Source organism: Protopterus annectens, chromosome 8.part0, assembly GCF_019279795.1.
Source record: "Protopterus annectens isolate FY-2018-M chromosome 8.part0, PAN1.0, whole genome shotgun sequence".
NCBI lineage: Eukaryota > Metazoa > Chordata > Ceratodontiformes > Protopteridae > Protopterus > Protopterus annectens.
In genome coordinates, this window is record NC_056741.1 from 952,376,328 (window position 1) to 952,391,322 (window position 14,995).

At 41.5% G+C, this 14,995-nt stretch overlaps 1 protein-coding gene across 1 annotated transcript in view; it reads left to right on the forward strand.

The window, feature by feature from the left end:
* FAM187B (family with sequence similarity 187 member B) overlaps positions 1-14,995 on the forward strand; it is a 288,809-nt gene that overhangs the window by 60,139 nt on the left and 213,675 nt on the right. The window contains exon 2 of the mRNA XM_044079332.1: positions 399-661. Coding sequence (XP_043935267.1) covers positions 399-661 — 263 coding nt within the window. The remainder of the gene's footprint in view (positions 1-398; positions 662-14,995) is intronic.

Here is a 14,995-nt window from a genome sequence, read left to right on the forward strand (position 1 = left end):
ATGTGCGAAGTTGCACATAGGTCCCCGTCCAACGTCGGCCATAATGTGACATTGGGAATAAAGCAGACATTTGCATGTACCATCCTCAGAAATTTCCTCCCGCCAGTCTAAACTCCATCTCTGGTCATTGCTTGACAGTGAAGTTGCTGATTACAGGTGAGATAAGTGCCCCATTGGGGTTTTTTCCCTAATTTTTTGTGCTACTGTTGTTTTGCTGAGGTTACATGTCATCTAGAAAGGGCAATTGTCAGTGTGGAAGGCAAATTCCACATAAGGATTCCCATGACCTGTGTCTTTTTGTTTAGGCCCTACCCATGACCATGCCTCCTGTGCTATTTGCCAAGCCTTTGTTCCAAAGACCCTTCACAGCCATCCTACTTCTCTCAATTTATATTTAGAGAACCAATTACCTTAAGCATTAAGCTCGCAATGCCATGGAAGGTACGTCGGCCCTTCAGGGAGCTTGTTCTAAAAAAGGCCAAAAAATGTAGGCCTGAGGTCTCTGCTGCTCCTCCAATTCTGGATGTCTCTATTGAGGCTGATGTTGGCCCAGAGACCTGTTCATTGGAAGGCTGTGATCCTTCTATGGGTACCATTGTGGAGGTTGCAAAGGATCTTGCTAACACATCCTGGAGCGGAAATGCAGACATCTGCAACAGATGTACGGGTGGAACCCAGGCTCATAGTCTCTGAAGGTCCCTGCAGAATTCTGCAAATCCTTGTACGTGAAGAGATCACAAGTGCTACTATCGAATGTAGGCCTACGTTGGGTCCCTTGACTTTTCACTGTATGGATGATCCACTAAAGGAAAAGCAGAAAACAAAGCATTCTTTTCCTTCTTCTCAGGAACATGCTGCTGATTGGCAAGACGTTTCTCAAGTGTTGTTTAATTCCTTTATGGCCAAAAGGCAGCCTACAGGGGTCTCTCTCCCTTCTCCTTCCCTTTCTCCAGTTTCTTCTCAAAAAAAGAATTAGAGTTGAAGATTCCTCAGATGAAGATGATTCATTTGGTGATGAGTCTCTGGCATATTCTGCCCAGATTCCCTCTCCATTATGGTATGCTTCCCCAGAGGTGGAGGAATCAAATGGTAAAGAATCACCTGGGGAGGATATTACCTTTGGTGAGACCATTGTAAAGTTGAGAGAATTTTTCAAGTGGAATTGCTGTCAGGTTTCTGAGGTGCAAAAAAGATATTATGACCTGTTGCAGATGGATTCCCCTTCCCCATCTGCAGTGCCTCCCGTGTTATCAGTTTTGTTTTGATACTTTCTCCTCTGTTTCTAAGTATCCAGACTCACAACCTCCTGCCCCTAAAAGGCCAGATAGATTTTACAAAGTGCCGGATGATTGCAAGTTTTTATTTAAGTGCCCTTCTGCAGATACAGCTACAGTCTCAGTGGCTGCAGATAAGCCCTCAAAGCTTTTGCCTTCAACTTCCCTTCTCCCCTTGGATAAAGAGAGTAAAGTTATGGAAAGGTTGGGGAAAAAGGTGTATACTTTGATCACTCTTGCCTTTAGGGCCATAAACTACCAAACGCATATGACCAAATATACCTTAGCTCTCCTTTCCCAAGCCACTCAGCTCATTTCGGAGCCTCCAGAGGCAGACATTGTCTCATATTTCTTCCATTTTGGGTTCCTCTGCTCAAGTGACAGATCATTCCATTAAATGCAGCTATGATGCAGTTGAAGCATTTGCCAGAGGTGCTGCATCTGGCTCTGTCTTGAGGAGGTACTCTTGTCTGAGACTCCAGCCTGTACCAGACGATACCAAAACTAAAGTAATGGATGTTCTATTAGATTCCAAGGCCTTGTTTGGATTTGCAGCTGCAGAACTTTTTAAGTCCTTGCAAGAGAAAGGCAAGGAACTCCAGGACCTTAAACACATTTTTGTGTCACCAGTCCCAAAATTTCAAAGGAACTACCCTTTTAAGACTCCCTTTGTAAGGAAGCAATCCAGACCTTCTTCATTGAAGAGTAAAAGAATTGCCAGAAAACCTTACACTGCCAAGACTTCTACTACTCGTCTCATTCAGAAGCAGCCTTTTCTGAGCAAGCTAGGTAGTCTGTGACTACCAACCTCTTTGCAGCCAGACCCCACTATCCTTACATCTTTTCCTGTCACTCCTTGCTTGGAAACAGATCACCTAGGACACCTGGGTTCTTTCTATTATACTCAGAGGATACTTCTTGGTATGGAAGACTCTGCCTTCCTTCAGCGACCTTCTTCAACTTCCAAAAGACCAGTTGGAATTGTTTTCCTCAGGTGATTCACCTTGATTTCTCCGAGAACCAATCAAGAAGTACCTACTTCCCAAACAGGGAAATGATTCTACTCAAGAATGTTCCTAGTCCCCAGAAAAGACGGTTCTTGGAGACCCATTCTAGATCTGTCACATCTAAACATATTTTTGAAGGTTCCTACCTTTTGCGTGCTTTCCTTAAACCCTCTGCTTCCTCTCATTCTTCCACAGGCCTTTATGGTGTCCCTGGACATCAAGGATGCCTATCTTCATGTCCCTATTCATCCTCTTTACAAAAAAATTCTGTGTTTTACTATTGCTTCCTCACATTTTCAATTTTCTGCCTTGCCCTTTGGTCTGTCTATGGCACCAAGGGTCTTCACAAAATGCTTAGCTCCTGTTATTGCCTTTTCCATACTCAGGGGCATTCAAATCCTTCCATACCTGGATGACCTCCTTCTCCAGGCTCATTCTCCAGACATTCTCTTAGCAAACCTTTATTTCACAGTGTCTCTTCTGGAAAGGCTAGGGTTCACTATAAACTTCCAAAAATCCTTTTTCAGTCTTTCACAAAACCATGTCTTACTAGGATGCAGAATACAGACAAGATGTTGTCTTCCTTGCCTCCTCAGAAAGTCATCTCTCTAACCACTTTCTTTCAGGCCATCATTCCACTTCAGTCTCTGACAGCCAGGGAGCTCCTCTACCCCCTAAGCTTTATGGCATCCACTATTCGCATGTTACTTCTAGCCAAACTTCACACGAGGAAATTCCAGTGGTACCTCAGGTCAGTCTGGATGCAACACTGGATTTTGTTATTCCTATCCTTCCATGTTTGAAAAAAGAACTTAATTTGTGGATTCAACAGGTTACCTTGAATCCAAGGCTTCCCCTGCAACCCCCTCTTCCATCTCAGGAGTTTCTCTGGCATGGGATAGGGGGAAACCTTCACCTCTTGGAAGGTTCAAGACATGTAGTCTCCTTCCTAAATGAAGGAACACATAAACATAAAGGAGATGAGAGCTTTCATTTTTGCCCTGCACCTTTTTCTTCCAGGACCCCTAAAGTGGTTCACAGACAACACCACAGTTCTTTGGTATGTGAAGAAGCGGGAGGGGGGGGACCAAGTCATATCTCTTGTGCAGTTTGGCTCTCAAGGCTTGGGAGCTGGCTACTCAGTTTCAGCTACCCCTTCAGGCAGTTTACATTCCTTCTAGTCAGAATGCTGTGGCAGACACAGTGAGCAGGTCCATGACTCAAGCTCATGAATTGATTTTTCACAGGGATGTGTTTTTGGACATTATCCACTGGTGGGGTACTCGTCCAGTAGATCTCTTTGCCTCTCGTATGAATAGGCAACTTCCAAAGATTTGCACCTGAGTGCCCGACCCTCTCATATGGAAGGTTCCAAAGTTTTGTGCCCAACCCTCTGGCATGGAAGGTGGATGCTCTATCCTTCTCCTGGAAGGGCATGTTTCTCTATGCATTCCCCCTTCCCCCTTCTACAGAAAGTTCTGTTAAAGATACAACAGGACCAACCAAAACTTTTGCTGGTGACTCTTTTGGACAAGACAGCATTATTTCCCCCTTCTTCTGCATTTAGCCAAGGGCAATCATTACAAGTTATCTCACAGGATGGATCTACTCCCATAGGACAAGGGATCCCTAATATACCCACAAATGTCAACTCTTCATCTGACAGTGCAGTTGATAGGGTTTTGATCCCTTTCAGACACTTATTTTCTGAGGGTATGCTGCAAATTCTGCAGAAAATCCAATACTAGGAAATCCTACATTTCCAAATGGAAGAGGTCTTCCATCTGGTGTCTTTCTCAAAATCTACAACCATTGTCTGTGGATATTCCAGTGGTTTTGTCTTATCTATATGAATTACTGAAGACTGGATTATCATACTGTTTAGTAAAACCTCATCTCTCATCGATTTCTGCCTGTCTGCCTATGACCCCTCCTTTGGCTTCAAGATTGGAAGTCAAAATTTTCTTAAAAGGCATCCATCATATCAGACCACTAAGGAAACCAGTTCCTTCTCCTTGGGATCTAAATTTTGTCTTAGAAAAACTTACATTAGCTCCCTTTGAGCCAGCAGTTTCCTCTTCTCTCCAACATTGTACTTGGAAGGCAGTGCTTATTTTGGTTGTTACATCAGCCAGAAGGGTTTCAGAACTTCAGGCCCTAATGGCTTCCTCTCCCTTTACTGTTTTCCATAAAGATAGGGCTTCTCTACGTACTAATCCCTCCTTTATGTCTAAGGTGGTGAATGAGTTGTCACTTAACCAATCCATTAATTTGCCTACTTTGTTTCCCGCTCCTCAATCTTCTAGTGAGAGGATTTTACACACCTTGGATGTGCATAGACAACTCAAATTTTATTTGGATAAAACCAAGCATATCAGATAGCCTGATTGCCAGTTCATTTCTTATCATCCCAGGGCTCTGGGCAGGCTTGTTTCTAAGCAGACAATCTCCTCTTGGATCTCTAAGGCTATTTCTTTTTGATATGTGTTTCATGGAAAAACCCTAGCATCTCCAGTTAAGGCACATTCTACTAGAGCTGTGTCTTCTTCAGGTGCCTTTTTCAAGGGTCTAGATACTTCCTCTATTCTTGGCAGCAGCTACTTTGTCTTCTGTACATGCTTGTATAAAATATTACAAATTGGACGGTATATCTAGATCTAGAGCTGGTTTTGTAAGGACTATTCTTCAGGGGTTCATAAAGAGTGCTACTCCCCCTCCTCTTTTCTCTGCATGAGCTTTGATATTCTCCCTCATGTTATGAATACTGCAACATATGAATAGAAGGACATAGAATAGTTTTGCAAAATCTTAGCATGACCATAGATGTCCTTCTCTTCTATATGTTGCAGTATAATGCCCCCCCCCCCCTTCCCTCTGATGCTTGCTTGATTTCTGGATATGTGTTTATCTCACTTTATCTCAGGCTGGTGATCTTCCTGGGGCATTCAGTTCTGAGGATGGTACATGCCAATGTCTGCTTTATTCCCGACATCACTTTATGGCTGACATTGGATGGGGACCTATGTGCAATGTCTCATGTCCCTGACTGTAGCTTTAGACTTTTGTATACTGGCCGGATAGCCTGCGGCAGACTCCCTCATGTTATAAATACTGCAACATGTAGAAGACAAGGTCATCTATGGTTATGGTAAGATTTTACACAACTACTCTTTCTTAAGAATTTGCAATAAAATGTCTATTTACTTTTTTACTACTTTACCTCCAATATAAGGTACCCATTGCATAATAGCTATTGTAAGAAGTCTTATTTGTTATTCAATTAAGCATCCTCTTACTGTTTATTTTAAAGAAGACAACTCTATGAATGATTGTGGTATTTCTCCACAAGGTTTGCTAATATACTATAATCTTTAAAACAAATCTGAAAATATCAATTTATAATAGATATATTTCTTTTAAAACAATATCTGAGCTACTCAGTTAAAGTTTTTTTTAAAACCTTTTGTTTTATAACTGCTATTTAAGTAATATGTGTTTAGAGGAATTATTATCAAAGTTGTCATAAAGTTCATTAAAAAATTTTATTCCAAAATTATTCTAACACTCTGTGAACAGCAATACCAGATGTTTCTTTCTTTAATTAATCAAGACCTCATTACTTGGCGGAATTGTAACCATCTTGGACTATTATGTCCAAATTCACCATACTCTGAATTATATTACTGAAACCTTTTTGTTCTGGAAACCTAAAGTTTTATAGTCTAATTATGAAACTTCCAACTAAACTGACTATAGTTCTGTTCCCACTCTGTTTGGCTAAGATATACTATTTACCCCATGATGCTTATCCAATGGAATAGTATTAGATCAGATAAAATGTTTAGTATTAATTTACCTTATAGTGTAAGGGCCCCAGATTCATAAAGTATATATTACATCACACAGAGCTTTGTGTACCATAGAGTAGCATCCTGCCCTCACCAAGAATGATACCTCAATATAAAGAAAAATGATCAATTTCAACAATTGGCTAAGCTTCTGGTGTCATTCAAAGGGGATCCTGTGTCTGTCAGCCTGGGACGACATGCTCGACAAGCCACGTTGCTTCGCAAGAGATGGCTTGCACCTGTCGCCCCTAGGCTTTCGAATACTGGCCAAGGCTCTTGTTGCCCCCATAGTGCCTTTTTTAGGCAAGGCTCAAAAGTCAAACCCACCTCCATAAACAGCAGAAATAAAAAAATGAGGGTTATGCTACTCAACGCCAGGAGTTTAAATTTCAAAATGCATGCGCTTGAAGCACTCCTCAGTATGGAGAACATCATCTGTGCAGTAACTGAAACCTGGTTCAAGGCTCCAGAGAGCACAACAGCACTACCGGGATACAACTCATACCACACATTTCGGCTACAGAACACAGACTGAAACACAAATGGAGGGGGTGTATCCATATTCATCATGGATACCTACACCTCCAGGTTAGTGGCGCAGCATGATACCTCTGAGATCATCCATGTGCAACTAATATCGGGCAAATCTGCAATACAAATTGTGGCCTGCTACAGATTACCCTCCATGACCCAGGACCACCACTCTGCCTTTCTAAAGACACTGGAAAATATGAAGGTCCTACTGAACACCCTGATATTGGGTGATTTCAATTACCCTACGATTAACTGGGAAAACTACTTGAGTACAAACTCCCAGGCTCAGCGCTTCCTGGAAATTATCAGCTCAAATGCCATGGATCAGCTGGTGAACTCCCCTACCAGAGGTGAAACATATTGGACCTGGTCATCACCAACATGGGCGACAAGTGTTCCGCACCGGAGGGCAACCTGTCACTAGTTAGCTCAGACCATAAACTAATCACTCTAGATGTCCACACCCCACCACCACCCCCAACCAAGGAAACCACAGTGAAAAACTTTTCTAAAGCAAACTTCACCTTACTTAAGACAGAGGTGGTAAGTTTCACAGCCCCTGTGCAAAAGGATAACACTGCCAAAGATGCAGACTCCTTTACAAATGCACTCTATGAGCATCTACAAGGATGCATGGATCGTGCCATCCCTAGCAAAACCAAGACTCGCTCCCCTAAGAGAAGGAAACTCTGACCTCTGAGATCATCCATGTGCAACTAACATCGGGCAAGTCTGCAATACAAATTGTGGCCTGCTACAGATTACCCTCCATGACCCAGGACCACCACTCTGCCTTTCTAAAGACACTGGAAAATATGAAGGTCCTACTGAACACCCTGATATTGGGCAATTTCAATTACCCTACGATTAACTGGGAAAACTACTTGAGTACAAACTCCCAGGCTCAGCGGTTCCTGGAAATTATCAGCTCAAATGCCCTGGATTAGCTGGTGAACTCCCCTACCAGAGGTGAAACATATCGGACCTGGTCATCACCAACATGGGCGACAGGTGTTCCGCACCAGAGGTCAACCTGTCACTGGTTAGACCAGACCATAAACTAATCACTCTGGATGTCCACACCCCACCACCACCCCCAACCAAGGAAACCACAGTGAAAAACTTTTCTAAAGCAAACTTCACCTTACTTAAGACAGAGGTGGTAAGTTTCACAGCCCCCGCGCTAAAGGATAACACTGCCAAAGATGCAGACTCCTTTACAAATGCACTCTATGAGCATCTACAAGGATGCATTGATCGTGCCATCCCTAGAAAAACCAAGACTCGCTCCCCTAAAAGAAGGAAACCAGTCTGGTGGACCCCTGCCATAAACAGGTTATACAATAAAAGGAGGAAACTAGTTCAGAAAAAAATCAAATCCCAGGAAGGAAAGACATCCCTGATCAGTATCAGTAAGAAACTAAGGTCCCTCATAAAGTCATCCAAGGCTAACTTTGAAAGAAAAATAGCCAAGGATTCGAAAGATAACAACAAAGCCTTCTTTAACTATGTCAAGAATCTAAGTGTAAACTCACAGATATGCTCTGAGCTAGTGCAAAATAGCACAAAATATACTGAACCTACTGATATTGCCAATATCCTGGAAGATAGATTCAGTGCAAACTTCACCCCCGTCTCACCTCCAAAAGGGCCAACAACATTACCGGAAAAGTGTAGTGTCCCGAAAATCACAGACGCACAGGTGAAAACAGCCCTTTCAGAAGCCAAAAACACATCCTCAATGGGGCCAGATGGTGTCCCAGGATGCATCTTGCACGAACTACAGAACAAATTAACCCCCCACCTAAACACACTGTTCAACCTCAGCCTCTCCACAGGCTACGTGCCCATAGAATAGTGCACAGCAACTGTTATTCCGCGCCCCATAAGCCTGACTAGCCTGGTCTGCAAGGCTATGGAGCGCATCATCATGGAACTCATTAACAAAGGCATTGGGAACCTCCAAACACTTGACCTGACCCAGTTCGGCTTTGTTAAGGGCAGATCATGCCTACTAAACCTGGTTGACTTCTTTGAGACAGTCAAAAAGGCCATAGACGAGGGAAAAGTGGTTCACACAGCCTACCTTAACCTCGCCAAGGCGTTCAACACCATTCCTCACTCAGGTATTATAGAAAAACTCACCAGCCTGAGCATAAACCCCTATGTCACAAGGTGGGTTGCCAACTGGCTTACAGACAGAACTCATGTGGTAAGAATAGCAGACTCCAGGTCAGACTCTAAACCAGTCACAAGTGGTGTCCCACAAGGCTTGGTCCTGGGACCCCTACTGTTCAGCATATACTTCTCAGAAGTACAGGCAAACACAGGAGGACTATGGATAACCAAGTTTGCCGATGACTGCAAACTGGGGAGCCGTAATTGACTCTCCAGCTGACACGGACATCTTCCAAAAAGGCCTTACTGAGGTGGACACCTGGTGTCAAAGTCATGGCCTCAAGCTAAATGCCAAAAAATGCATAGTCATCCCATTTGGGAAAAACAGAACACCCATGAATTACCACATAGGTGGCAGCCCCCTTAATACAGAAAAGGTAATAAGAGATCTGGGGACCCAGGTAGATAGTGATCTCTCCTTTGACAATCATATTGCCAAAGTAGTTAGGAAAGCCTTCTATGTGGCCCATCTAATTACAAAAGGGTTCACATCTAGAAATAAAGAAGTTATAGTGCCCCTCTACTCGTCACTCATCAGACCTGTCATAGAGTGCAATGCTCCATTGGGGATGTGCCTCACAAGACACTTCCAACAGCTGGAAAGGCAACAAAAGTACCTCACCAAGAGGATTACTGGCCTCAAACATATGTCCTATGCAGACCGACTGAAAAAACTCTGGCTGTGCTCAGTGGCATATCGCTTACTCAGAGGTGATCTCTGCCTGACTTACAAAGCCATGTCCAACTCAGAATTGATGGACATGCGCCACCTAAAGAAATACAAGTCACTGCATGCCACATGCTCTAGTGAGCTAAACCAAGCCACAAAACTAAGTAGAACATGCTGGAGGGATAGATTCTGTCACAGAGACTCCCCATGCTTTGGAACAAAATTCCTAACTACATTAGGCAGAGCCCCTCACTAACACTCTTCAAGAGAAACCTTGACGAGTGGATGGGTAACAGAAAATATACCCCTGGGATCACTTCATTGGCTCTGCTTGACAGAGGCTCAGTTAATAAATCAATGGGGTGGTGAAAGCTGACACACTCTGGCTATGCTTATAAATGCCCTCGGGCAGATAGCCTAGTACCTACCTGTGAACCTATAGAAAGGCCATGTGAAAACATGTAACTCTGCCACACAAACTGCTATTTCAGTGTTTTTATTTCCAAGTAGAGCACTTTCATCCAGTTCAGTTCACAGACTTCATCCGTACTTTTCAAAACCTTAATAGTGTAAACAAGAATGTATCCAAACCATAAACTGTATAAATAACAAAACACATGCTAATCAACATGTTCTCTACATTCATTGTAAAAATGCATTAGATACAAGGTAATCTGTAAACTTAAAATTCTAATTTACTTTCTTAGGTAAGCCAGTCAAATTACTAGACTACTAGATTACTAACTGGGTCCTTAAAGATTAAATTCTCTCAGTCACTTTACAGAACTGATAGAATTTAAAAGAGCCTATATAGTCTATGTTGTTAAAATGGCAGCTTGTAGATGGCCACTGTAACATATTCACATAATTGGGAGCTGCCAGAGTAGTATACCACTAGCATGTATGTATGTATGTATGTATAGTTATGTATCTCTGTACTGCCATCATCTGGAAACTGTAATAAGCATGCTCCAATACCACGGAGACTGTCTTGAAGTCCTGTACCATGACACTGTACCCGTGTGGCTTAAACTGTGTTACCCAGCATCAAGTAACTATAGTGTGAAAGCTGTAACCTTTTATGGACACTCCTCTAAGTAGTTCAACTATTTATTAAAATACAGCATTACTGTGAATGAGTAGGCTCAAAATGATGTGTGTGTGTGTGTGTGTGTGTGTGTGTGTGTATACATAATACGTATACATTTATATATATGTATATATCAACTGTGTGATACATGTGTTTTCATAAAGGGTGAGCTAAGTATACGGTTCTTGTATAAGCCAAAAATAAAAAAGAAACTTTAAATTTTAAGTATAGCTTTTCTTACAATATGAAAATAACAACAGACACTGTTCTAAGACATCATTTTTTCTAAAACAGTAAAAATGAAAAGCATCTAATGCTTTATTAAGCTATATTATTTTAGATAGCTATGAATGTTCATTTCTCTGTTTTGTGATTTGATGATATAATTATAATTTCTTGGAAGGAATATGCCTGAATTTTCTTTTCTGATACTTTAGTTAGGTCATACGACATGTCTAATAGCAAAAAGAATCTGCAAAGGTGGCTTCATTTAATGAAAACCTCAAACTGAGTGGGAAAATTATTTTGGCTCATACATCTCCTATTTTGGATTATATTTTGTTGAGACAGCAGTCTTCCATGAAAATTAATCTGAATTTGTAGATACAATTTGTACTTGTTTTTTTCTCCTAGATGAGATTGCATGATCATAATAAAATGATTAGGAAAATACATATTCCATTTTTGTCTTATTGATAAGCATTTTCCTCAAGACTGCTAGCATTTTTAATGTATCAGATGTATTATTTTTGCTGACTTCCTAACAGTGTCATACAATTACCAGACTTGATGTTTCCTGGTGTGTTAAAGCATATTGTCACTACACTCTCAGATGTGGTTTAAAGCCGCAGAGAGCACACGAACAGTGCAAGGTTATAATGCCTTCCACACATTTAGATCAACTACTTGTCACAGCCAGGGACTAAAGGTGGAAATGTCTGTATTAATACCAAAAATAAATATACTTCAGGGCTGGTCAAACAGGACAATGCACTTGAGCTGCTCCATGTTCAAATCACCATAGGTAAAATCCAATACCACTTCCTTGCAAGCTAAAAGTCCCCCTCTATGACATAGGAAACGCATACCATGTATTTAAATTTATTAGAAACACTTACCATTCAACCCAATTCCATATTCATGGGTGAGTTTAATTACCTCACTATTAACTGAGAATCCTGTATGACATAAAACGTACATGCACAGAGATTCCTGCATTTTGTAAATACAAACTCCCTGTCCCAAATAGTCAATACACCAACCAGGGGTGCAACCATACTGGATCTGGTCCTCTCTAATATGGGAGAGTGCTGCACACCCCCTACTGTAATGCCTTCCCTGGTAAGGTCAGACCACAAAATGGTATCCTTTGAAGTAAAAATAAAACCTGGACCTACAGCTAAACTGGAAATATTCAGGAACTGTTTTAAGGCTAACCTCCTGCTATTAAGTGAGAACCTGGAAACATTTCAAGCCCCTATAAACCCTGAGAACACTTATGCATATGCAGGACTGTTCACAGAAACCCTGTACAAACATGTTAATAGCTACATAGAGGCAGCTGTACCCACTAGGAAGAAGTACAGAACTAACTCAAAAAACAAGCCACCCTGGTGGAATCACAAAGTCAATCGGATGTATAACAGGAGGAAGAAAATCATGGCAAAAATGAGTAGGTGCAGCACCCAGCAGGATAAAAGCGCTGTCATCAAACTAAACAAACAGCTCGTGGGCAAATAAAGTCTACCAAGCCAAATTTGAAGTAAGTTTGTTCTCCCAGGCCAAGGACAACCACAAAGGATTCTTTAGCTATGTCCACAACCTCAAAGGCAATACACAATCGCGTGCATAGCTCATTGTAAATGGAGCCACCTATACTGAGCCAGAAGATATAGCAAACCTCCTGGCTGATAAATTCATCTCCAACTTTACTCTTCTCTCCCCCTCAACCTTCCCTCAGGAAATATCTTCAAATCTAACTCCCCCTACTATCACTAGGGAACAGGTCCTTAATAGTCTCTCTAAGACCAAGAACACTGCATCAATGGGCCCAGACAATATCCTAGGATGCCTTCTAAATAGCATGAAACATGGCCTGTTGGGGCCTTTGGAATTACTATTTAACTGTAGCTTCCAAACAAGCTTCATGCCTCATTAATGGAGAAATGCAACAGTCTTCCATCTGCAGAAAGGTGGGCCATCTACAGACCCTGGAAACTACAGACCCATAAGTCTCAGTAGTCTTGTATGTAAAGCCATGGCAAGAATTATCACGGAGATAATCAATAGAGATATAGTAAACCTCCAGACACTGGACCCAACCAAGTTTGGTTTCGTCAAGGGCAGATCATGCTTACTCAGCCTAGTGGACTTCTTTGAGAAGGTCACCAAAGCAATGGATGAGGGCAAAATTGTTCACAATGCCTACCTTGACCTGGCCAAGGCATTTGACACAATACCTCACTCAGGTATTGTTGACAAACTCAAGAGGTTAGGTACAAACCCATATGTCACCCAGTGGATAGCCAACTGTCTCACAGACAGGATCCAGGAAGTTAGAACTGGGGAGTCCACCTCTACAAATAGGCCAGTCACATGTGGAGTCCTTCAGGGAGCAGTCCTTGGACTGATCCTTTTTGGCATTTACTTCTGAGAAGTCAAGACCAATGTCAGTGGTCCCTGGCTGACTAAATTTGCAGATGATTGCAAATTAGGAGCTGTCATTGAATCTCATACTGACACAAATGTTCTCCAGGAGGGGCTGACACAGTGTCAGAGCCATGGACTAAAACTAAATGCCAAGAAATGCATAATAGTATCCTTTGGGAAGTTATCCATCCCTGGTAACTATCAAACTGGCAACACACCCCTTAGAGTTGACCCAGTAGTCATGGACTTAGGGACACACATAGTTATCTAGCCTTTGATCATCACGTGTCTGCAGTGGTGAGGAAATAATTCTATGTTATGCAACTTATAAACAAAGGTATGGCATCTAAGTCCAAGGAAGTCATTGTTCCAGTGTATTAGGCATTCATCAGACCTATCATTGAGTACAATCCACCTTTTGGTATGTACCTAACCAGACATATCCAACAACTGGAATATCCACAGAGATTCTTTACTAAAAGAATACAGGCCATAAGTAATATGTCCTATGCTGACCACCTCAAGGACCTATACCTGTATTCTGTTTCCTACAGACTTTTGAGGGGCGATCTATGCCTGGCATACAGGGCATTGTCAGACCCTACTCTGATAGACCTCCTGCATATCCACAAAACAAACAGTACCAGAATTACCCATTCTAAAGACATAAACCTTGCCTGTGATATAAATAATACCTGCTAGAGAGATAGGTATGTATCCCAGAGGCTACCCCGTCTATGGAACAGGCTCCCCTTCCGTGTGAAGCAGAGTTCCTCACTAACCCAATTTAAGTGCAACTTGGACAATTGGATGTGAAACTGGAAATTCATCTCTAGTTTGGCACCTGTCTCTCTAATGCAAACAGGTAACCTGTAAATGGTTCATCTTCCAGGCCCATACTGGGATGCATGGCTAGGCTTTAAAAGGCCCTTGTGATCATTAGCCTAGTAAATACCTATGAACCTATAAGAAAGCTGTCTGTTTGCTTTTCTTTCTCATGCTATCTAAAGAACCACAGTTCACCCAGTCACATGGTTCAAAACAAAACCAAATAATAATAATAGTAATTGTACAAATCTAATTTGGATTGTGTCATTTTGCTGTCCAGTTTTGACATTTTTCTGCATTAATGGATGTGTGTTTATACATAGGATTAAAACTATCCAACCAATGTGTGCTCAGAGCTAATAGGTTAAATATATTTGGTTGCATTCATATAGTATGAAAATATCCAACAATTTAGTAAAAATGTTTCTACGGGAAGTCCCTTATGATCATACTATAAATAATCTGACAAGTAAAAACTGTAATGAAATTCAACATAGCTCTTACGTTGTTTTAGCAGAATACATTTGTAGCTCATAATTTGGGCAAATCAAATACAAGTTTTTATTAGGGAGCACTGAAGTCACAAACATACATGTACTATTAATGCATGTAATTCTTGAAGCTCTCAATAGCTTTTCAAATGGAAAAATGAACATTAAATCTGAAAAGAGGGTAAAATTTAACATTTCAGCTTGTCATGGAAGTTCAATTCCTCCCATTGATTTTGGATCCCTTGTCACAACCTCATCTAATGTTTCATCTTAATATGCAAAGCAATCAAGTTTAACAGGTTACACAGAAAACCCTTTGTACAAAAAAAGTCAAAACATTTTGAAAAAGAACACCTGCTTTTAATAGACTACCTATTGTTTCTGTTTGTCCACATAACAGGTGTTTGGAGTATTCAGTTGTCATTT